Raw genomic sequence first — 23,954 nt, 5'->3', positions numbered from 1 at the left:
TCTGGAAGTTAACTTTTTGATTTAAAAATCGAGGAAGGGTACCACAGCAACATCTTTAAAATATAACTAAGCATCCATATTGAAATTTGATGTGGTGAAACCTGAGACCGAGTACAATTTAAAAAAAACAGAATCATAGAATAGACTCGTTGACTCTGTGCAGTGTGGAAGCGGGCTATTTGGCCCATCAAGTCCATACCAACCCTCTGAAGAGCATTCATTACCCATCCTATCCTTGCAACGCTGAATTTCCCATGGCTAATCCACCTAACCTTAACATCCCTGGAAACAATTGGCAATTTAATGTAGCCAATTCCCCTAACCTGCACATCTTTGGACCTTGGGAGGAAACCGAGGCACCCAGAGGAAACCCACACAGACGCATGGAGAATGTGTAAATTCCACAAACAGTCGCCTGAGGCTGAAATCTAACCCGACTCCCTGGTGCTTTGAGGCAGCAGTGCAAACTACTGGGTCACCGTGCGGCTTCATACTGTGTACTAAATGTGAGTGTGAAGTATTCAGGAAAGAAGGAAGAAGAAAATTATGTTATTGACTAAAGACCATCCTCATTTTGGAAAAGGCGGTTGTCCTTGAGTGCTCAGGGCCATGATCAATTTGATGAAAATTAAGGAACACTTGAAGGCACCATTACACGACTGCATGCGTCTTTATACCACCAATGAGCGGGAAAGGTATAGAGAAACCAGGGAAGTTAAGGATAGCATCAGACTGGAAAAAATAAAGAGAGAAGCTGAAGTGAAATTGGCCCCTGAGAAAATGAGGCTGGGGAATACTAATGGGGCATCAGGAAATGGCAGAGGAATTGATTCAATACTTTTCATCAGTCTTCACAGCATCCCAAAATTGTTGAACATTCAAGGGACAAAAGGACAGGAAATAAATATGATAACTAATTCTGGAGAAAAAGTGCAAGAGAAGCTAAAAGGGCTAAAGACCAATACATCCCCTGAACCTGGCGGAATGCATCCTAAGATATTAAGCAAAGTAGTCAGAGATGGAGGATACACTGGTAGTAATCTTCCAGGAATCCTTAGGGTGTGGAGAAGTTCCAGAGAATTGGAAAACTGTCAGTTCCAAGGTAATATCTTTCACTAAAAAGAAATGTAGACAAAGAAAATGGATAACTGTAGGCCAGTTAGGCCCACATCTGTTAATGGGGAAAACGTTAGAATCTATTCGAAAGGATTTAATAGCAGAACATTTATAAATAAATGGTCTGATCAAGTGATGTCAGCATGACAAATTTACTAAAATTCTTGGAGGTAACAAGCTGGATAGTTGAGGGGGAAGCAGTGAATGTAATATGTTTGGATTTTAAGAAGGTGTTTGATAACATAACATATATCAGGCTGCTTCATAAGATTGGTCCAGGGTGTTGTAGGTTGTGTTAGCACAATTAGAAGGTTGGCTATGAATAAAGACTGAGTTGGGATAAGGAGAACACTTACAGCCTGGCAACCTATAATTAGTGCTTTGTCATAAGGATCATTTTCTTGAGCCACAATTATTTGTAATATGTACTAATGGCATGGATGAGGAAAGTAAATTTACTATAACCAAGTTTGAGGATGACACAAAGATAGGTGGAAAGGCAAGTGGTAAAGATGACATAGTCTGCAGAGGGATATAGATGGGTTAAGCGCGTAGCCAAAAAACTCGACAGATGGAATGTAATGTGGTGAAGTGTGACATTATGCATTTTGGCAGGAAGAAGGATGAACTGAATATTATTTAAATGGAGAATGCCTGCAGAAAGCTATTGAAGAGAGGGATTTGGGAGTCCATGAATCTCTCAAAGCTAGCATCCAAGTTCAACCAGTCATAGGGAAGGCAAATGGAATGTTGGCATTTATTCTGAAGGGAATGTAATACAAAAGCAGGGAGGTTTTGATAAAGCCATACAAAGCGCTAGTAGAACCACAGCTGGAATACTGTGAATAGTTTTGGAATACTGTGAACAGTCGTCTAAGGAAAGACATATATTTGCTTTGGAGGCACTCCAGAAAAGGTTCACTAGGTTGGTACCAGGGAGTATCTTATGAAGAGAGGTTGAGTAGATTGGGCCTGTATTTGGAATATAGAAGAATGAGAGGGGATCTAATTGAAGCATACAGCATTCTTTGAAAACTTCACAGAGTAGATGTGGAAAGGTTGTTTCCCCTTGTGGATCAGTCAAGGACCAGAGGGCATAACCTCAGAATAAGGAATCGCACATTTAAGAGACTGGTGAGGAATTTCTTATAAATATTGTGAATCTGTGGAATTCTTTATCATAGAAGGCTTTTGAGGCTGTGTTCTTGAATATATTCAAGGTTGAGCTAGACAAATTTTTAATCAGTAAGAGAATCAAAGTTTATGGGGAAAAGGCAGAAAATTGGAATTGAGGATTATCAGGTCAGCCATGATCTGATTGATTGACAATACAGACTCAATGGACTGGATGGCCTAATTCTGCTCGTATGTCTTATTGTTTAGGAACAAATTTGCAGGGAAGTTACAAAAATGTAATACCTAACTTTAGAACTGCATAGTTATATTAATCTATTCTAATGTAGACTGGGATAGTACCAATGTAACGGGCAGAAAGGGGAAAGACTTTCTAATGTGTTCAGGAGAATATTATTAATTAGTATATTTCTAGCCTAATGAGAAGAAACTTTGCCCATTCTGAATCTGGGGAAAAGATTGGATCAAGTGATAGTAAGCAAAGCGTTTAGGAAACAGTAATCATAATTACATGGTTAGCTTAGCGATGAAAAAGAACAAGGAAAAATACTGAATTATTGGACCGCCAATTTCTAGTAAGAACTGATCTGACTCTCATAAATTGAAATTGGAGATTGTTAGGCAGAGCTATGATGGAATTGTGTGCTGCCTTTAAGAAGTTGACGGTGATGGAGTTGATGCAGTTAGGGCATATCCCAACAAGGGAAAAATGTAGGAAACCAAAGCTAGAGCTCCGTGAATACTGAAAGAGATGTTGAGCAAGATGGAGCTAAAAAATAGCGTATTCCACAGATGTTAAGTAGATAAGCCAAAGAGGGGCTCAATGTAGGAAGTTCTGTTGGGATGTGAGAAAAGTGGTGATGTCTTAATACTGACAACTAACATAAAAGGAAATGCATGTCTTATATAGATGTATAGAGATTAAAAGGGCAGTAATAGCAGGGTTGTGTTGTTTAGGAATAAATGAGAGGAGCTATTGTGGAATCATCTATCGTTACCAAGGAGCAAGATGTTGCCAAAATCAAAATGAGGTGGTAGTTTGTTGACATTACTGATTGGGCTAAAATATGGTAGAGATGATGTGATAGAGTTAGGCTGTATTTACAGTTTTAAAGTTACCAAAAGAAGGATAGTGGCAGCATGGTAGTGATGTTAGCTATAATACAAGAAAATGGGTAATAGTAAATGATTTGTTTTTCCAGCTGGAGGAAGATAGGCAATGGGTTCCTCAGGATTCTATACTCAGAAAACTGCTTTTCTTGAATTGTATTATTGACTTGATGGGGCAGGCACAATTTTAATAGATGCAAATATTGTGAACTATGACGAGGATCACCAGAAGACAGAAATTCATTGTGACAGGCAGCAATTTGCTGCCTCTGCAAGCAATGCCCACAGCCTATTCAAGATTTTATTTTAAAACAACTGAAAGAATGACTTCTGTGGCAAGGGAATACATTTTTAGTGGAGGCTGAAGGCAATAAATTTGGAGGAAATTTCAGCTCCTCCAGTACTGAATGCTGGAGAAGCAATGGAGTTGGTGAGATAGAGCAGAATGTCAAACATGTAAAAATTTGGGTTTTGGTAATGTTGATGAGGGGTAGCATTTGGTGGGAAATAGGAGAGATCAATGATAGATTCTTGGCAGACCCAGATTCAAACTTGGGAAATTGGAACCTTCATTCATTGTGCCTAAATATTAGAATAGTAGTCAAGCCATATTATACAATTAAAATCTCAATTGAGAGTGCAGGAAAAACAAACCATTGCAGATGACACTCTGACTACTGTTGTTAGAACCAGGCATATGCAGTCCCACCTTGCTGGATGATGGTAGAGAAGTCAGTGGTGGAGTATGGTGTGATCAGTCATATCAAATACTATAGGAGAAAGTGAGGACTGCAGATGCTGGAGATCAGAGCTGAAAATGTGTTGCTGGAAAACGCAGCAGGTCAGGAGCATCCAAGGAGCAGGAGATTCGATGTTTCGGGCATGAGCCCTTCTTCAGGAAGGGCTCTTCTTCATTCCTGAAGAAGGGCTCATGCACGAAACGTCGATTATCAAAGACTACAGCCAAGCGGAGGAGGAAGAGGAGGAGGAACGCAAATTAACTTTTGTCATAGTTACATGCTGTTTGCTAGTAGTGATGATGATTACTTAAACAAATTGTATGATCTAAATTCTGAAGTAAGTAGTTCAAAGGTGAAAAATGATAGATTTACGATTTGGACATCATATCAATATATTCACATTATATAATTGGATGTACAGGTCTTCACGTAAGATTGAACTTGCTGTAATTACAGATGCTTTTTAGAAACTGGTTGTCTCTTGACAATCGCTAAGTGGCCATTTAAAAGTGCCTGCTTTCAGATGTTATCATTTGAATGTAAAACTGAAAAGCAGCATATGCCAAGTGTTGCATCTTTCACACATTTGTGGAAATGCAGATGACTCCACAAAGATTACACTTGGCAACTGTACCCTTGGCAAGGCTGGTTGATGTTATACGAATCAATGAGGAATGCTCATGAAGGAGTCTGACACTCTATATTACAAAAAGAATAAGACAAAATCTTACACAACGTTTGTTAGTATTTATTGGCAATTTTATCCTGTATATTTGATAGCTGCTTTTGGAGATTTGTTAGGTGTGCTTAAAAGATCATTTTGGTTTATCCTGAAATGACTGTGTCAAGTTTTTTTATTTATTAGTTTTCAATTCAAACTTGGGAAATTGGAACCAATCATTGTGCCTGAATATTAGAATTGTAGTCAAGCTATATTACACAGTTAAGAAATTTTTAGTCTTTAATTTAAGAAAAAATTTGATGAAAGGAGCGGTTCATGTGGCTTTAAAAATTATTTCAGTGTATGTTTAATATTTCTACAGGTCTGTCTGAAATTGTGACCAGAGAAACAGTAGAACGTTTCAAATATCATGGAGGCAGCTGTTAAGGACTTAAAATAGTTTATGTTCAACTGTATCACATTCAAATTATATTTATTGAAATTCAGCTTTATAGTTTCAGTGGTCATTCTAACTAAATATTTGTAAGCAAAATCGTGCTTTGTAATGAAATAGAAGTGTTTAGGATTTGCATTAATTCTATCAACAGTGTGTCATTAATCTGTTAGATTTTGATGGCTGTTCCTAACTCTGTTAAATATGGAGTATTTTGGCGTGATGAAATCTATTTTGGTGTTTTGGCCATAATACATCAATAATTGTTTCTACAAAATCTAAGAGCAATTTGGTTTAAATAGAGTTCTGAACTTCAGTGTGTTTACTTTAGAGTAAACTGCTTTTTGTTTAATTGTTTTTAGTCACAAGAAACTGCTGATTTCACCTGCTGGTCAAGAAGTCTTTTTGGTGATGAAAGTTTATCTAGTACGTTGAGTAGCCTGGAGGATAAAGCAAGTGAAATCTGTACCAAGGAGCAGCTCCAGGAGACTAGCACACCAGTACAACAGGCATCCCTGAACCGTTTTCTTGTACAGGAGGAGAATTCAGTCCTCAATACACTGCATTCAATTCCTGACTTTACTAAGACTTTTGAGCTAATTGAAGCGGTAAGTTTGTCACCTCTTATCATTACATGTACTAAAAAATAATTAACTTTGGTATATAATTAATAATGGTACTTACCAATGGTTTGGAAAAGCGCAGCAGGTCAGGCAGCATCCAAAGAGCAGGAGAATCGACGTTTCGGGCATGAGCCCTTCTCCAGGAATAGGCTCATGCCCGAAACATCGATTCTCCTGCTCTTTGGATGCTGCCTGACCTGCTGCGCTTTTCCAGCAGCACATTTTCAGCTCTGATCTCCAGCATCTGCAGTCGTCACTTTCTCCTTACCAATGGTTTGCCCATTTAAGTTTTAATTTACCATTTCCATATGTATAATGCATAGATTGCTTGGCTTGTGTAGTTTTTTTTTAGTTTCCATATCTGCATTAAAATAGCACTACCTACTTAAATCTATCTTCAAAATTTTCTTAATTTAGAGTTTTTTTAATTGTATTTTATGTTCACTTTTCTTTGTTTTCTGTATTTTTGAGGTTGGGGTGTTTACTTACCAATCTCCTTTTAATGGTATTTTATGAACAATCTTATAGCCTGAATTAGTTTAGTAAAAGCTTTAAAGTTACAGCCAGAGAAATTATAGCCATTATTGTATCACTGCCAATATTGACAGCTTTGTGTGTTCCTATTATGTCAATGGCGATCTCTACAGTAAAAATGAGGTTTTCTAAAGTGACAAGGCATTTTGTGCTGGTTATTGTGTACAAGCAACAAGAAGAATGACCAGGTTATTGCATGAACTAGGCAAGGATTTGAATCGTAAGAATTTAGAAGCCAGCTCCTCGGATACCTGATGATGGGATGAAACCACAATTGTAGCCACGGAGAGGTGGCAGCAGCTGAGTGAAGAGATGTAGTGACAAGCTATTTCAAACCAATGGAAACTAAAGAAACTAGGGAAGGGAGGGGTGATGATTACTTGGCGATAAGTGAAGGATCCTTCAAGTGCAGGAACAAATGAGCTGTAAAGGAGAATTTGTCTTAACTCCGGTTGTTTAGAGAGTTACATTTTCTGATGCATAGCTGCCAAAAATTCTGAAAAGCTGTAAAAATTCTGTTCATTCATATGTTGTGCCATTTCTTACCATGATTTCTTTAAAACCACTTTACATGAGGGAAAGAAGTCATTTTGTCATGAAATCACTCTGTCACCATCGATGGAATCCATCTTGATTCCCCTAGATAACTGCAGTTTTACTGGTTTAACACAAATGACACTTGCCCATTTAAGCTGCTGCAGAATCTTCTCTCGCAGAAGTGCCAGATTTCTCATCTCGTGATTAGCCTACAAGAGGAAATTTTAATACTGCCAGCCTAGCTGATGCATGCAATTCATGAGAAACCTGATTAATTAAGTCAAATGAAATCAAAATAACTTCAAATATTGGAAATCTGAACCAAACTGAGAATGCTGGAGAAACCTAGTTGGCAAGAAACATCTACAGAAAGAATAAGAGTTAACATTTTGTGTCCCTTGATTCTATTTTGGCTCTGAATAAGAGTTGGACTGGATTTAAAACATTTAACTGTTTCTCATTCCACAAATGTTGCCAGACTTGCTGAGGTTTCTCCAGCATCCTGTGTGTTTGTTTCTGACAAATTCATTCACTTGGGCAACTGTTTCCCTTGCTCCCCTACCTCCTGCTGGTCTTACACCTGAAAAACTAAAATTACACTAATGTTAGAAAAGTATGAGGCAAACTGTGAAATAAAAATTGAACCATTTACAGTGTCAGGTAAGCACTCATTTAAAAGTAGATAAACTGGCTATCACAGCAATAGATTCAAATAAATGTGTAATCTTGTTGTTCATATATATTAAACTCCAATGACTAACACTTCTTTTCGGAAATAAATTTTATACTTGCTTTATTGTACTTCTGTTTTCCTTTTAAGAGTTTTATTGTTGTGATCTATTGTATATGCAACCTGAAGATTCTAAATTTGGGTATGCTGACTTTAACTTTATTTTATCACCAACAGACTTCCGTCTTCAGTACTAATGTAGAACTAAACAACTACTGTAACCATAACAATAGAATATGATGACATCAATCTACTTGTATTCAAACTGCATCAACCTTCTTTCTCTCCAGTTCACATCTACCAATAAAAGGACTTGGCTGATCCATAAAGTTGTAGGTTTTAGGAATGCTAATTTAAAAAAAGATTGTATATCCTGCACCATATTTGATCATCATAGTGCTGATGTCTACACTTGAATTATGATGATTTATTTTATTGTAAATTTCGCCAGTAACAAGTTCGTTTTCCCTTTCTTTCAGGATTCTGTAGTGTGGAATGAGTTAACAAACTTTGACTTCTCTGAAGCAAATGAAAAGACACCTGCTAAACAGACTCCAGCTAAATTTGAACGCTTACAGCACAGAAGTGGAATAGGTTATCGCTTTGATGGCCATGCCATTTCAGATCTGAGCAGAAGTACCTGCAGTAACAGCAGTGGGCAGGGTGAACTCATTCCGATAACATCCCCTATCGTTGCTAAATTCAGTACACCACCAACCATACTGAGGAGGAAAAGGAGACTTCGCCTTGGCCCATCTCCGTCCAGTGATTGTAACAGTGTTTCTTTCATGGACAATAGCACAACAAGCCCAAAAAGTACTCCAGTAAAAACACTGCCCTTTTCTCCTTCTCAGGTAAAAATCTCATAACTATTTTACTAAGCAGAAATTATCTTAATGTGAGAAGTAGGAATAGAAGTAAGCCATTTGACTTGCCAAGTCTCCTCTATCTTTCAGTATGCTCATGGCTGATTTGCTAATCACCAACTCCACTTCCTTGTCTTTTCTCCATAACCATTGATTCCTTTACTGTATTAAAACTTTGTCTAGCTCAGCCTTGAGTAAACCTAACCGCCCAGCCTCTTCAGCTTTCTGCAGTAAAGAATTCTACAGGTTCACTATTCTGAGAGAAGAAATTCCTGTCCTAAACTGGAACTGTTTACTTTGTAATTATGTCCTCTGGTCCTAGATTTGCCTGCAAGGGGAAACAACCACTCAGCATCCAGCCTGTCAAGCCCCCTAAGAATCTTGCTTCTTTCAGTAAGTTTTCCCCTCATTCTTTTAGACTCAAGTGAGCAAAGGCCCAACCTACTCAACTCCTCCTCATAAAATCCCTCCATACCCAGGATCAATCTAGTGAACCTTCTGCATTGTTTCCAATATCAGTACATTTTTCCTTAGTTTCCTCAAGTTGATTCTATCCTTAACTTTCTTGGTTAACCATGATTTGTTTGAAGCCTTCCAATGAACTATTCTTTTAAATGTCTGCGAGTGTTAATCAATCATCTTTTCTGCTAAACGCTGTCTGTCTTTTTGAAGTTTAATATCCCTGAATATTCATTTCCCAGCTTTGATCTCCTTGGAACCATGTCTCTAATGGCTGTAAGATCACACCTAATATTCGTTATTTGTGCCAATGATACATTTTGTTTATTTTGTTCCAAATACTAGGTGCATTTCAGGGAAAAGAAATTTAATTTGCATTTTCTTAACCACTTTTGATCCTTATTACTGCTGTTTCTCAATGTTCATATACTGTATCAGTTCCTGTCACATTTTGGATCTCATTATTCAACAGCTGCCCTGCATTGCTGCCATATCCTTTTGCTATGTATATCTATATCCACCTACCTTTTTTGTTGTTTTTAGTTTTTTTGCATTGTTCATGTTTTGCCGAGGCAACTTTTAAGATTAGGAAATCTTTAGCCAAGTAAGGAAAAAAGATTATGCATATTTACTAATACTTGAGAGATTGCTGTCAGATGCAATGAATGTTTAATCTTTAGAATTTTGCAAAAAGAACTACATGAATGTTATCAGGTCAAAAGCTTTAGAAAATGAATTTGTGGGTTTTGACTGCAACATGAATTCAAAAAAGCATGTAGGCTAGATATCCTTTTACTTGAAACTTGATTTGATTGCAATTTAAAAAATAAAATTTCTGGAAATACTTCTGCACTGGAAACATTTAAACTGAAAACTTTAACTTTGTTAATATATCTGTTTTAATGTTCATAGATCCTGATTTAACTGCTGCACACTTCCAGCATTTGTTCCTGATTTTAATCTGTAATTGTCATAATTGGAGCATTTTGTAAATATTAAATCACTAAACCTCAGTATCAAATTTGTTGTTTTATTTCCTGCTCTGAAAACAGTTTTTTAACATCTGCTCCGGCAATGACCATCTGAGTCTTGATAATCCAGCACTTACTTCAACTCCTGTCTGTGGACAAAAAGTTCTGGTCACAACTCCGCTGCGCAAAGACCAAACACCTCGGGTTCAAAAGGAAAATGCAGGGTGAGTGATTACAGTCTATCCCTCTTCCAAATAGATAAGTAATATTTGGGAAAACTATAACTGTTAAAGGTTATGTCTACATCAAACAGTCTTCTGTAAAACCTTGCAATCGTAGTTTAATGCTGTATATAAGTAATCATATGATCTTTAGAACATATGAATAATATTCAAGGATATGATCCCTGGTTATGAGAATACTGGTAAAAGTTGGTTCTTTATGATCCGGTTTGATAGACTATTATCTTCTGAGGATTGGAGTGCGTGGATGAACAACATAAAGGCACAATTCCAGGGTTAACTTGAAGCATCCAAAAAATTAACTTTATTGCTCTCAAGCAAGCTCTTGCTCTCTCATTCTTTTATTTACATATGTAATCACTTAGACTCTAACATTCAGGATTTAACTGGAGGCAAATATCTTTCAGCTAACGGGTTAACTGCATTGTAAACAGCTGATGTGGTCAAGACAGTATCCAGCTGGATTGTTAACATTTGGGTCACCAAGTCATCAAATCCCTCCAAAGGAGGCAAAGGATTCCTATTTTTTACTTTCAATGATATAGCCTTGGAAAGCTCCCAAAGCCTCACTGTCTTGATTGCCTCAACATCTTGGTAGTGCAATCTGTTCTCTGGAGAGAGATCACCAGGACGGCTGAGTCTGCTTCCAAACATCTAATTACCTATCCAATTTCAGCTTTTATCAACAGCCAGCTTCACATAATCTTCCACTCAATTTCTCTGTGCTCCAATTTTTCTCAGCTGCGTGAAACAAATATTGTTTATGCTAAACCTTAACCTCACTTTTTGGTTAGTTATCCCTCAATTACAATTTGTTCTTTGATCTAATGAAGTAAATAGAGATGTTGCAACTTTTGCAAGTTCACTGAATGCTTTTAGCAAATGTAGCTTTTGCTCCCAAAAGAAGCAATCTCTTGCCTCAATATGAAATGTATATCTGGCTGGATGAAAGCCCTTTGGAATGGATATTGTCTCTTTAATCTGGATCTTTCTGGACCCATTCCCTCTGCCCTGTCAAATGACATGTTGCTGATTGGAAGAGAGTTACTGGTGCTCATAAGGAACAGCAGAAGCTGCATAAAAAACTTCTCTGCAGCAGTAGAAGGTTGTTAGCAGGGAAGTGCAGGCCCAAACTGTCCAAGTCTAAGACGGGTCAAAAAACTTTTAAGGCTGTAAAAACTGTCTCTTTGGATAAGGATTATGGACACCAGATTTCCACTTAAACAAAGAAGCAGCAGTATGATCCTATACAGACTTTCCTACCTGTCAATTTCACAGACATTCATTGACCACTGCCCTTTCATCCTGTTGAGTTGAAAAGGTTTTCACAGCCCGGGAAACCTGTAGAAACTGAAATCCTAGGTAAATGGCAGAAGTAATTCGCTCTTTACATATTTCAGTTGGAGATCCAACATCTCAACTGAGGTTCCCCATTAAATAACATGTTGCTTTACCCACATTTTACCTCTCCACTCAAACCCAACCCTTGCCAGTTAAAATTCTTTCCAGTAATTGTGCAGATGGAGGAGTTGTTAAAGTTGTGGCAACAGGTATAGATCAAAAAGTGCCTAATCTGTCAAAGGTGACATTCCCTATGATTTGAAAGATGGAGGAGCTCACTTAGTTATGTCCATGTTGTTTTTAAGGAGCAATGAATAAGTATAGAAAAATTGTGATATCTTGCAAAAGCGTAGTAAACTGAACCCATGGATGATGAAACCTACTTAGCATCATTTCCTAATCAGCTTGCCTCCTTACTCTGCTTTACAGGGGCTGCTGTACATTTATTTTTTGAGTTTAGTACTTTCTATTGTGGATTTGATTTTTTTTTAAAGCAATGAATCTTCCCCAGTTGTCATTGTGCATTCGTTGTAATGTGTTGGACTCTGTGACAAAGAGAAAAAAGTTATTGGCTGTGAATGACTTGAAAACTTCCTATATATATATCATGCATGACATGGTAAGAATTGCAGGAGTTGGAGAGTCTTGATCCTTTTAATGAAGTCTTTATGGTTGGAAAAGTCAGTTAGGAGAATGGTTTTGAGTAAAGACAGTACTTGGGTGATTGGAGAAGTTGTTTGCAGAAGTTGGTCTTGCTAATTTCTACCTGCTCCAATAGAAAATATATAATTGTTAGAGACATGACCAAAACTTTGTCGCAGAAAGTGGGTGTGAGCTTCAATCAGGCACTTTGCACTATTCTCCTATGAGGCTGTTGGCTCTTAGCTGTCAGCTGTTTGTCAGATGGTCTGTCGCAGGTCCTTACTTCCCCCAGCACTGTGACCACAGATACATTAAAATATCTGGAGCTCCTTTGAGCAGCTAACATCTGAGGTTGTTGCTGCTTTCACCATTTTGTTGGAAAGCACTTTAATGGACTTTAGTTTTGCATGGCTGCATCAGAAATCTGTTTCATTGCCTTCTGCTGGTAAGCAGCTGAACGGCAGTCAGCAATCTTCAAACCGTCTATGTTACCAGGAAGTGTTCTGTGAAAGAATTGTCATGCATTACTAGGGTTTTACATTGGGCCTCAACATTATTCTGATTGAAAACCCACCAATTGGAGGAGAAATTTAATCCATCTGATTAGGTGTAATTAATACATATAAACTCTTGGTAAAATTGTAGAATGATGCAGTTGACCCTCTTGTGTCACGTTCCCAGTGTCCCCACCTCTGGACCAGGATATATATAGGTTTTTTTGTTTGTATTGTTGGTTTTAAAGTAATATGTTCTGCTGAAGTGGAAATAATTACCAGCAATGTATAAGATGCTTGATGTTACCATTAGAAAATCTAATTATCCTTTCAAAATAAATAATTAACTGCAGGCAATGGACCCTTGCAATATCAGCAAGTGAGCCATTCCCTCAGTACTGCATTGGAGTAATCATGTGTTTCATTTATAATGTAGATGGAGGCTTTAGTGGGTTCTCCCTTGAGCAGACATAGAGCAATTTATGGACACTGCTTAGGAGGAGTGGATAAAAGATGTATGATTGTTATTCTTATTTGATTGGAAACTTTACATCTATAATTTAACTGTACAAATATCCTACTGAATTTTGCTCCATACTTCACACTGTACTTTGTTTCTTGTAGTTTCAGGACTCCCACAATAAGGCGAACGGTTTTGGACAGCACACCAAGGACCCCTACACCCTTTAAGAATGCACTGGCTGCTCAAGAAAAGAAATATGGGCCTCTGAAAATGGTGGTAAGTGCAGTATTGCAGATCAGAGGTTGCTGGCTTAATTCTGGGCAACAGTTTGTCTGTCTTGAGATTTTTGTCTTTTGTTGTTCCATTCTGCTGTCCATTTTTATCCACTTCATGGAGCATCTTTGTGTATATGTCTGAATATTAGCATCCTTGGGTCTGTGCAATATTGCCATCATCAAATGGAATACAGCACAAACCCTATCAACCTCAGTAGTTATGACAAGATACGGCAGCTAAAACTATTTCCTTCAAAGTAAATTTAGAACTTTAATATTAAAGATTTTTAAGGCAAAGGTAAGTAGACTCTTGTTTACCAAAAGGAATAACACATTGTTGAGGATATGGAGAGTTGAGGTTAAAATCAGATCAGCCATGATCATCATAAATGGCAGAGTAGGCTTAAAAGAAAGTGGCCTACTCATCTTTCTTGTTTATATGTTTATAATTGTGTATACATATATTATATAGTATAAATTATATATGGTTAACTGAAAACTGCACTTAATGATTTGGTCAGTATATTGTTTGCTGTTTGTTTCAACTGGTTCAGAGCAGCCACTTTATCAGCTAATGTTTTTAATGTAATAAGATGTCTCAAGACACTTCACAGGAACATTGAGCCAATTAAACACTCACCCACATAGGGGGAATGGGATTGCGTGATTAGCAAGAGAGGTTACTGAATGAGGTGGGTTTGGACAGAAGGGCTGCTAGTGAGTGGAGAATGATGGTTGAGCATGGAGTGCTGCTGAATATGTGAGCATTTGAGAAGCTGTCTTGTGAGCTTGTGAGAGTTTGGGGACATTGGCTTGTTAATGAGACTGTGCCTCAGTTTGGAATGTGGGACTGTTGCGTGCATGGGGTTGGAGAGGGGCTTGCTGGGTTAGTGTCTGGGGATTTGTGACGAGGGGCTGTGAAATGTGTGAGAGGGAAGCAGAGTTGCAAAGAGGGTTATATGTTGCAATATATGTGTACAGAAATGGGGGAGTATGGAAGAGAGGTTTTACTCAGTCTTCTGTCACCAGGGCATATGTAGAGATTTGCCTGAAATCTCATTATATAAAAGAAAACTTCTATCAAATAATTTAAAAACACACTTTCATAATCTGTCATATGTTGGGACCAATTGGCTAGATGAGTAGCATATGGTTTAGAATATGACCAGCCAGTTTTCTTCCTGTTCCAACTGAGGTAAACTTTGGAACCTACTTTTTTGCCCTATCCCAGAGACTGGAAGGCAGCAGTAAACCACCATTAACAGAAACTACAAGGAAGACAACCCAGGTTAAAAGCAGCACTGGACATTCACCTAAGGACGTGCATCAGGGCAGAACACATCAGATGAATATTTATAATGATCTAATACATGCAAATTTTAACTACATACTGCTGTTTTATTGGCGTTTTGTTTTTTTTATTTGGAATGGGGGGGTAGGGTTTTTATTTGGTGGAAAAGCAGGTTTGGCACATAGAGTTTGCATCCATTGGTGTTTGAAAGAATGATAGGTGACCTAATTGAAATACATAGGATTTTGTGGGGATTTCACAGGGTGGGTGCAGAAAAGATATTTCCTCTTATGGGAGGGATTAAAATATGAGGACAGAGTTTAAAAATAAGAGGGTGCCATTTAACATAGAAAAGAGCAGAATTGTTTTCTTGCAGAGGCTTGAGTTTTGTGAACTCTTCACCTCCGACAACGATGAAGGTAGTCATTGAATATTTTTAAGAACAAGGTAGTCAGATTCTTGACTAACAAGATTCAACAGTTATCAAAATGTCCAGAACCTTAGTCCCACTGCCTCCTCTTCACCATGGATATGCTACCCTTGATACATATCCATCCCCAATAAGGATTCTCCATTTTGGAGATAGCCATTGCATAACCCAAATGTTGCTTGACAGTCCAAGCCTGATAGTTGTCTAGAGCTGAAAAAAGTATTACTGGAAAAGCGCAGTAGGTCAGGCAGCATCCAAGGAACAGGAGAATCGACGTTTCGGGCATAAGCCCTTCTTCAGGAATAAGTCCAAGCTTGATAGACTGCTTCGTTTTCTGAGGCGGTGCAAACAGCTGAACAGTGATGATTGCACAATAAACATCCCCACTTCTGACCTTTCCCTGGAGGGAGAATCATTGATGAAGCAGCTAATGATGGTTGTGATTAGAGTGGTGCTGAAAAAGCACAGCAGTTCAGGCAGCATCCGAGGAGCAGTAAAATCGATGTTTTGGGCAAAAGCCCTTCATCAGGAATACAGGCAGAGAGCCTGAAGGGTGGTGAGGTAAATGAGAGAAGGGTGGGGACAAAGTAGCATAGAGTACAATAGGTGAGTGGGGGTGGGGATGAAGGTGATAGGTCAGGGGGAGGGTGGAGTGGATAGGTGGAAAAGATGATAGGCACATAGGACAAGTCCGGACAAGTCATGGGGACAGTGCTGAGCTGGAAGTTTGGAACTAGGGTGAGGTGGGGGAGGGGAAATGAGGAAACTGTTGAAGTCCACATTGATGCCCTGGGGTTGAAGTGTTCCGAAGCCGAAGATGAGGCGTTCTTCCTCCAGGCGTCTGGTGGTGTGGGAGTGGCGATGAAGAAGGCCCAGGACCTCCATGTCCTCGGCAGAGTGGGAGGGGAAGTTGAAATGTTGGGCCGCGGGGCAGTGTGGTTGATTGGTGTTCCCTAAAGCACTCTACTAGGAGGCGTCCAGTCTCCCCAATGTAGAGGAGACTGCAGCGGGAGCAGTGGATACAATAAATGATATTGGTGGATGTGCAGGTAAAACTTTGATGGATGTGGAAGGCTCCTTTAGGGCCTTGGATGGAGCTGAAGGAGGAGGTGTGGGCGCAGGTTTTGCAATTCCTGTGGTGGCAGGGGAAGGTGCCAGGATGGGAGGGTGGGTTGTTGGGAGGCGTGGACCTGACCATGTAGTCAGAGGGAACGGTCTTTGTGGAAAGTGGAAAGGGCTGGGAAGGGAAATATATCCCTGGTGGTGAGGTCCGTTTAGAGGTGGTGGAAATGTTGACCACCTGATGATGGTTGTGCCTAGTTTATTCCATTGGAGGAACTCCTGCAATGATATCCCGCAGCTGAAATGACTAATCTGCAGCAATCACAACCATCTTCCTTTGTGCTTGGTATAGCTTGAACCAGTGAGAGTTTCTCCCTTTGCCATGCCTCTGGAATTCAGCCATTTTGTCTATATTTGAACCATGGCTATAATGAGGTCAAGAGCTGAGTGAATCTGGAAGAACCCAAAATGAATGTCAGTGAGCAGGTCCTCTTAAACAGATGTAGCTTGATAGCAGTCTTTATGACCCCTTGATCACTTTATTGATGACCAACAGTCGACTGATGGGATGGTAATTGGCTGTTTATTGTGTGCAGGACATACCTAGATAACTTTCCACACTGCCAAGTATATACCAGTGCTGCAGCTTGGCTAGGAGAGCCTGCAGCCTCGGAACATGTCTATGTTACAGTTGCTGGACTATTGTCAGAGCCTGGAGCTTTTGCGGTGTCTGGTGGTATATTGGTTGGAGTGAATTAAATTGGCTGAAGACTGACATTTGAGGAGTAGGGACTTCAGAATGAGACTGACACCTAGTTGACACCTCTGGCTGAAGAGTGTTGCAAATGCTTCAGTCTTGTCTTTTGCACTAATATTTTAGGCTCCTTCATTGTTGAGAATGGGGATGTTTGTGGCACCATTTCCTCGGTGAGTTGCTTGAATTGTGAATGTTGGACGATAATTCATGTAGTTGGACTGAAGAGCTTTGATCTGACCTGTTGTTAGTGGTATGGGAACATAAGAACAAGGACAAGTCTGTCAGCTCTTTAAAATTATTCCATCGTTCTAGGTTATAGCTGATGTCTCCCTCGTATCTATCCTGTGCAATCCCCATAATGTTTTATGTTATTAGTAACTAGAAATCAATCCATGTCTTGAACCTCATGACGAAGCCTCCACAGTCCAGTGAGGTAGAGAATTCCAAAGTTCTATCACCACCGAGTGAAGATGTTCCTGCTGCTCTCAGTCCAAAATGGTTTGTCTTTTATCCTGAGACTTTGTTCCCTAGTTCTAAATCCCACCATCAAGAACACCTGTATGGCATAGTTTGGCATGTATATCATCATGTATTGCAGCTTCACTAAGTTGATACCTCATGCCTAGTGCTGCTCCTGGCCTGCCTTCCTGAGCTGCTCTTGAGCCAGGCTGAAAGACCCTGGCCTAAAAACATTTGCATTTGCCTCACACCATAAAAAGTGAAATAATTATATATCTTTCCAGTCTTTTGCCATTCTCAGAACGAATTGAAGCATTGCTTAACCAGGTGGCAGTTGTAGGTCAGTAAGAACAGGGATGATAGTTGCCTGAAATTTAGTGCATGTAGGCACATGAATAGCAGGATTTGGATGCCCCTGGTTTGCAGCATATGGAATATGGGAGGCTGGATAAATATTTAATGGGATAAATAAATCTTGAGGTAACAAAGACATGGAATGAGAGTTTAGCTATTTTCCTGCCAATTTCTTTAGTTTGGCTTGTTGCTGAATTTATCTTCCAAATAATGATTCTGTGGAGCTGCAGATGTTTCCAAAATAATTGGCTTTTGAGAACTTGCATTGTTAAAATTATTAAACTTGAAATTAATTATTACAACAAGAATGATCTTTTATCAAGAAATCAGTGAATTTTAACATCCAAAATGAAGTTTTAAAATTATTCTAAACTATAGTTCCAAATAGTTTAAAAAATTCAAATGTCTGCTGTTACAACAATGATAGGAGGATTGCACTGAGAGCAAGTTCCCCCTACTCCATCCATCACGCCAACAGTACAAGCTCATGTTGATAATCTACCATAATGGCCAAATGCTCCTGTTTACAACTACGAGCAGAAATTTTGGGGTGGGTTAGCTCAGTTAGCTGGTCGGCTGATTTGCAATGCAGAATGACACCAGCAATGCAGGGTCAGTTTCCCCAGTTGGCTAAGGTAACAACTAATGTCCTCCTTCTCAACTTCACACCCGCCTCCAGTTAAACTTATTACTCGTCATCTCTCTCTCTAATGAGAGAACAGCCTGTGGTACTTTGGGGCTGTGGATACTTTACCTTTACTATCAGAAATTAAAGAAGCATCCACCAGCCTTGTTTAATAAATTTTATTTTATTATGAACAAAACTTATTCTTGAAACAAGTGGCACACTCTCATTAACACCAAAACTATGATCTAAAATTAAAGGTGTCTTCTTAATCCCTCACACACCTTCACACAATATAAAAAGACAAGTTTCTGCAAAAATGTTTTTGTATAAAGAAAGACAAAAGGGCAACAACACCTGTGGGTCAAGGGGCTGGAAACAAGACATAATATATTCTTCTTTTGTTCACTTTCTCTTGTTGACAAAGTCAAATTACTGACAACCATAAATTGATCAATTTCCAGTTATGTTTGCAATCAATTTTAGTTCTAGTCTTTGATAATTGGTCATTCCTTCAGTTTGACCAGTATTTCCATCTATCAGGTTTCCAAGAACAACTTCTAAGAATCAGAATTACAGAAGAGAGTTGTTTAGCTCCAGGGACATTGTCTTTACTGTACTGATTTCAGCTACTATACAACGGAATTCCACGTTCAAAGACTGTTGTGGGCAACCATTACTGGAGGGGCCCTAGTCCTGTCAAAAATCAGGCATTGTTTAATAATTAAATCAATGAACCCCATCTCTTCTCTTTCCTCGAAAGCTTTGTTTGGCTATTTCTCCAGTCACTTAATTTATGGTAATCAAACAGTACACATTGAACGGTTTTTTGATTTGATTTATTGCTAAGTACAGTGAAAAGCTTTGTTTTGCAAGCAGTAGAGGCAGGTCAGAGCAAACAAGGACGTGCAAATCATAGAGCACTTAGAGCAAGGCATTAGTACAAAGTTATGGCTGCACAGGAGTTGTGCAAAGCAAGATCAACATTAGCAAGGTCAACATTATTTGAAGTTAGAGAGGTCCATTCAGCAGTTTAATAATAGTAAAGAAGTAGCTGTTCTTGAATCTGTTGGTGCGTATGCTCAAGCTTCTATATCTTCTGCCTGACGGAAGAGGTGGGAGGAGTCTTTGATGGCAGCCTTTCAGCAGCAGTTAGAAGTGTAAATAGAGTCTGTGATAGTCTGGGCTGTACCCACAACCTTTTCAAGTTTCTTAATGTCCTGGGCGGAGCAGTTTCCATACCAGGAAGTTATGCACCCAGATCGAATGCTTTCAGTGGAGCGTTTATAGAAGTTGGTGAGGGTTCTCATGGACATGCCGAATTTCTTAAGACATCTGAGGAAGAGGATTTGTTGCAACGAAGTAGGAGATCTAGGACAGATTTCAGTTATTGTCACTCCTAGGAACTTGACACTCGACCCTCTCCACCTCAGCTAGTGGCTTTGGTTCCAAGAATTCACTTGATAAAACCCATTTCAAACCAGAGACTATCCAAATAGTTGTTAATTCTCCCTTCAGTTGTTGTTTCTCCCTTCAGTTAACATTAAATGTAAATATGTATCCTCAACATAACATTTCATTTTGAATTGCAGAAAATGTAATCATTTCTTTGTCATCCTAGCCTCAGTCACTTGCACACTTAGAAGAGGATATTCGAGAGGTCTTGAAGAAAGAGACTGGTACTGACATATTACTTGGGGAAGGAATGGATCCCATCTTCAAAATCTGTGAGCAAGAGGTGCTAATAAAGTTTCTCCTTGTTCTTCTAACCTGAATATTTCCTGATTATGGTGATTCTGACTGCTGTGTAATTTTGTGGTATTCCTCTTCTGTTCTTTTTCCCCAAACCTAACAAATTGCAGCACACAGTTCCGTTCAAGAAAGTACGAAAATCTCTTGTTTTAGACACGTGGATTAAGGATGAAATTGGTACTCAAAAGTTCACACAGACCTCTGTTTCAGATGTACAGGTGAGTTCATCAATGCTTATTGGAAACTTTGCAAAGTAGTCATTTTTGAGAAACAAATTAAATGTGTATATGAGTGTATCTAAGAAAGAATTAGTATGAAAGCTTATTGCAAAAAGCTTCAGAGTTTATTGGCATTGCTCCTCATGTATGGTTCTGTGCAAACAAGCATTTGTTCTAAAACAAAAACAAACATTGCTGGATAAACTCAGCAGGTCTGAAAGCATCTGTGGAGAGAAGTCCGTTTTGGGTCCAGTGACCCTTCTTCAGAATTTGTTTTCTGAATTAGTTTCTTTTAGGATCTCTCCTTTACTACTTTAGAGATACTAAGCGAGTATTTTGCATCAGCAGTTACTGTGGAGAAGGGCATGGAAGATGTAGAATGTGGGGAAATACATGATGACATCTTGAAAAATGTCCATATTACAGAGGAGGAAGTGCAGGATGTCTTGAAACACATAAAGGTGGATAAATCCCCAGGACCTGATCATGTGTACCCTAGAACTCTAAGGGAAGCTAGGGAAGTGATTGCTGGGCACCTTGCTGGAATATTTGTATCATCGATAGTCACAGATGAGTTGCTGGAAGACTGGAGGTTGGCTAATGTGGTGCCACTATTTAAGGAAGATGGTAAGGACAAGCCAGGGAACCATAGACTGGTGAGCTTGACATCGGTGGTGGGCAGCTTGTTAAAGGGAATCCTGAGGGACAGGATTTGCACGTGTTTGGAAAGGCAAGGACTGATTAGGGATAGTCCATATGAACTAAGCTGATTGTTTTTGCGCAGCTCTGAGAGGATGTTGCTTATAGACTCTCAGACATTTACTACATGCAAGGAAGTTTATTTCTCCTGAGAGGTGCTAGTTTTCAGATTAGATGTCCTCCCTTTAAACATAAAAGATCTATGTAATTTGAAAAAAGCATTGAATTTTCCCAGTGGTTCAGAAGATATTTTTTCTTTTAAGAATGCTGTCAAAAACAGGACAATTAGTCCTTGATCTTATTAATCACTTCCAGACCTTCCTGTGCACAGTATGGATTAGAGCATTGGATTTGGGGCAGAACAGTGAGCTGAAGCTTTGTTTATATTTAACTAAATTTAACTGGGTCTGCACAAAATTTATGAAAACAACTTATAATATTTTTACTTCTTGCACCTGATTTAGTGATTTTTTATATTTAGCCTTGATTACAATGTGTTTTAGAATTAGCTGAGCTATCAGAATGAAATATTTATGATCAAGTTCTCAGTATCTGGAATATCATGAATAATAACAGTTTCAACAACTATTGAAAAACTTGATATTACATACTGTAATATTACTTTGTCGTGGAGCTGAAAGTAAGTTTCTGTTTTATACAATAAATTATTTTTGAAGAAGTTTATTCACATCTAGTATCATAGTAGAGTTTAACTTACTGCCAGTAGTAAATTGTTTTTTTATTTAGAGACTAACTGTTTGACTCAGCTACTCCAGACAAATGGGATAGCTCACTTTTCTCTTTTTAAAGTTTCTCACCCAGTATGTGACCATTGTAAATCTTGATCCGGTGTTACTTTACAAGCTCTTCGTTCTGAACAACTGTACACTATATGGGAGTGAGAGTACAAAATAAAAAAAAACTGACTTAGACACAGAATATAGGAACAGGAACAGGCCATTTGACCTTTTGATCCTGCTCCATCATTTAATGTGGTCATGGCTGATCCTCTACCTCAACATCATAGACACTCTCCCCATAATTCTTGATGCTTTATGTCCAGCAATCTGTATTTCTTTCTTAAATATATTCAGTAACTTGCCCACCACAGCCTTATGTAAAAGAGAATTCCACAGGTTCACTATCCTCTAAGTGAAGAAATTTCCCTTCAGCTCAGTCCTAACTGGTTTATTCTGTATCTGTAACCCCTTATCCTAGATCGATAGACAGGACAACATCATCCCTGCATCCAATCTGTTCAGGTCTGTCAGAACTTTAAGCCTTTCAACGATATCTCCTTTTCTGACCTTTACTGAATCCAGGCCTAGTTGACTCAAGCTCTCCTTGTATGACAATCCTCTCAGTCTGATGAACTTTTGCTGCACACCCTCTATGACAAATATATGCTTTCTTGGGTAAGGAGACCAAAGTGCACACAATACTCTGTGTAGGTCTCACCAAGGCACCGTACATCATTGCTCCTGTACTCAACTTTTTAAAAACATTTATTCATTAATGGGTTGAGGCATCACCAGCTAGGCCAGCACTTATTGCCTATCCCAGAGGGCAGTTAAGAGTTGACCACATGGACATTGCCAGCTAGGCCAGCATTTACTGCCACTAAGAGTCAATCACATTGCTGTGAGTCTGAAGTCATATGTAGACTAGATCAGATGAAGGATGGCAGTTTATTTCCCTAAAGGGAATATTAGTGAATTAGGTGGTTTTCCCAACAATTGACAACAGATTCACTGTTGCCATCTTCATTCCAGATTTTTATTGAATTCAAATTTCACCATCTGCTATGGTGGGATTCGAACCCAAGTCCTTAGAACATTCCCTGGGTCTCTGGATTAACAGTCACTTCCCCTTTGCTAACTATACTTGCATACTTGCTTTCAGTGACTAAAGTATAAGGACATCCAGGTCCCTTCGTACATCAACATTTCACACTCCCTTACCAATTAAGTAATACTATGCTGTTTTGGTTTTCAAACCAATGTTAATAACTTCACACTTATCCATGTTATACTGTGACAGCCATATATTGCCCACCATTCAACTTGTCTAAATTGCCTAGGAGCCTTTTTAATATTCTCCTCAGTGCTCATAGTCCTGCCTAATTTGTGTCATCCGCAAACATAGAAATATAACATTTGATTTCCTCATTCAAATTGTTGGTATATATTGTAAATAGCTGGGACCTAGCTCAGGTCTTGTGATTCCCCACTAGCCCGCACCTTTCACTCCAAAGAGACCCAGTTATTCCTACTCCTTTGTTCTCCTGACCTGCTAATCAGCTCTAAATCCATGCTTGGATATCACCCATAACCCCATGTGCTTTAATTTGCATACCAACTCTTATTGGGACTTTATCGAAAGTTTTCTTAAAATCCAAATACACTATATTCACTGGTTCTGCCTTCACTATTCTACTAGTGATAAAAAAAACTCTAGTAGGCTTGTGAACCATGACTTTCTTTTCATCGATCCATGTCTAATCCCGTTGTGCCCTGTTATCTCATTCTTTTGGAGTAGATTCCTGCCTTTTGCTTTCTACTGATTTTAGCTAATTAATCTGTAATTCCTTTCCTTTTCAATGCTTCTTTTTTATTAAATAGTAGGGCTACATTTGCCATCCTCCAATCCATTGAAATTGTCCCAGGAGTATCGAGTGTTACTGAGAGGGCGATGGGCCCAGTGATCCCTGTACTATCTCGGTAAAAACAATGACTGCAGATGCAGCCAAGAGTTTTTACTCTGGTGATCATACGTTTCCTTTGCCTATGTACTCTTTATCAGTGGTGTGATAGCTTCACAGCCTGTATTATCCCACAAAGTTGTCAGCATATTGACGCTCCACAGCGACTCCCGCTGCTGTTCCTGATGCAGTGTGGTTGGAGAAACTCCAATAG

The 23,954-nt window shown here is 38.9% G+C and overlaps 1 protein-coding gene across 3 annotated transcripts in view; it reads left to right on the top strand.

Annotated features, from left to right (window-relative positions):
- The window catches only part of mybl1 (v-myb avian myeloblastosis viral oncogene homolog-like 1), a 56,699-nt gene that overhangs the window by 26,368 nt on the left and 6,377 nt on the right, over positions 1 to 23,954 (top strand). For 2 of the 3 annotated variants that reach the window (XM_060824098.1, XM_060824097.1), the window contains 6 exons: positions 5,578 to 5,823; positions 8,119 to 8,493; positions 10,017 to 10,159; positions 13,279 to 13,393; positions 19,992 to 20,108; positions 20,233 to 20,340. In XM_060824098.1, coding sequence (XP_060680081.1) covers positions 5,578 to 5,823; positions 8,119 to 8,493; positions 10,017 to 10,159; positions 13,279 to 13,393; positions 19,992 to 20,108; positions 20,233 to 20,340 — 1,104 coding nt within the window. The remainder of the gene's footprint in view (positions 1 to 5,577; positions 5,824 to 8,118; positions 8,494 to 10,016; positions 10,160 to 13,278; positions 13,394 to 19,991; positions 20,109 to 20,232; positions 20,341 to 23,954) is intronic. The other variant, XR_009644632.1, reaches the window with a different exon arrangement.

Source organism: Hemiscyllium ocellatum, chromosome 4 (genome assembly GCF_020745735.1).
Source record: "Hemiscyllium ocellatum isolate sHemOce1 chromosome 4, sHemOce1.pat.X.cur, whole genome shotgun sequence".
Classification (NCBI taxonomy): domain Eukaryota; kingdom Metazoa; phylum Chordata; class Chondrichthyes; order Orectolobiformes; family Hemiscylliidae; genus Hemiscyllium; species Hemiscyllium ocellatum.
The sequence above is the reverse complement of the archived record's forward strand: the minus strand, read 5'-3'. Positions and strand labels throughout refer to the sequence as shown.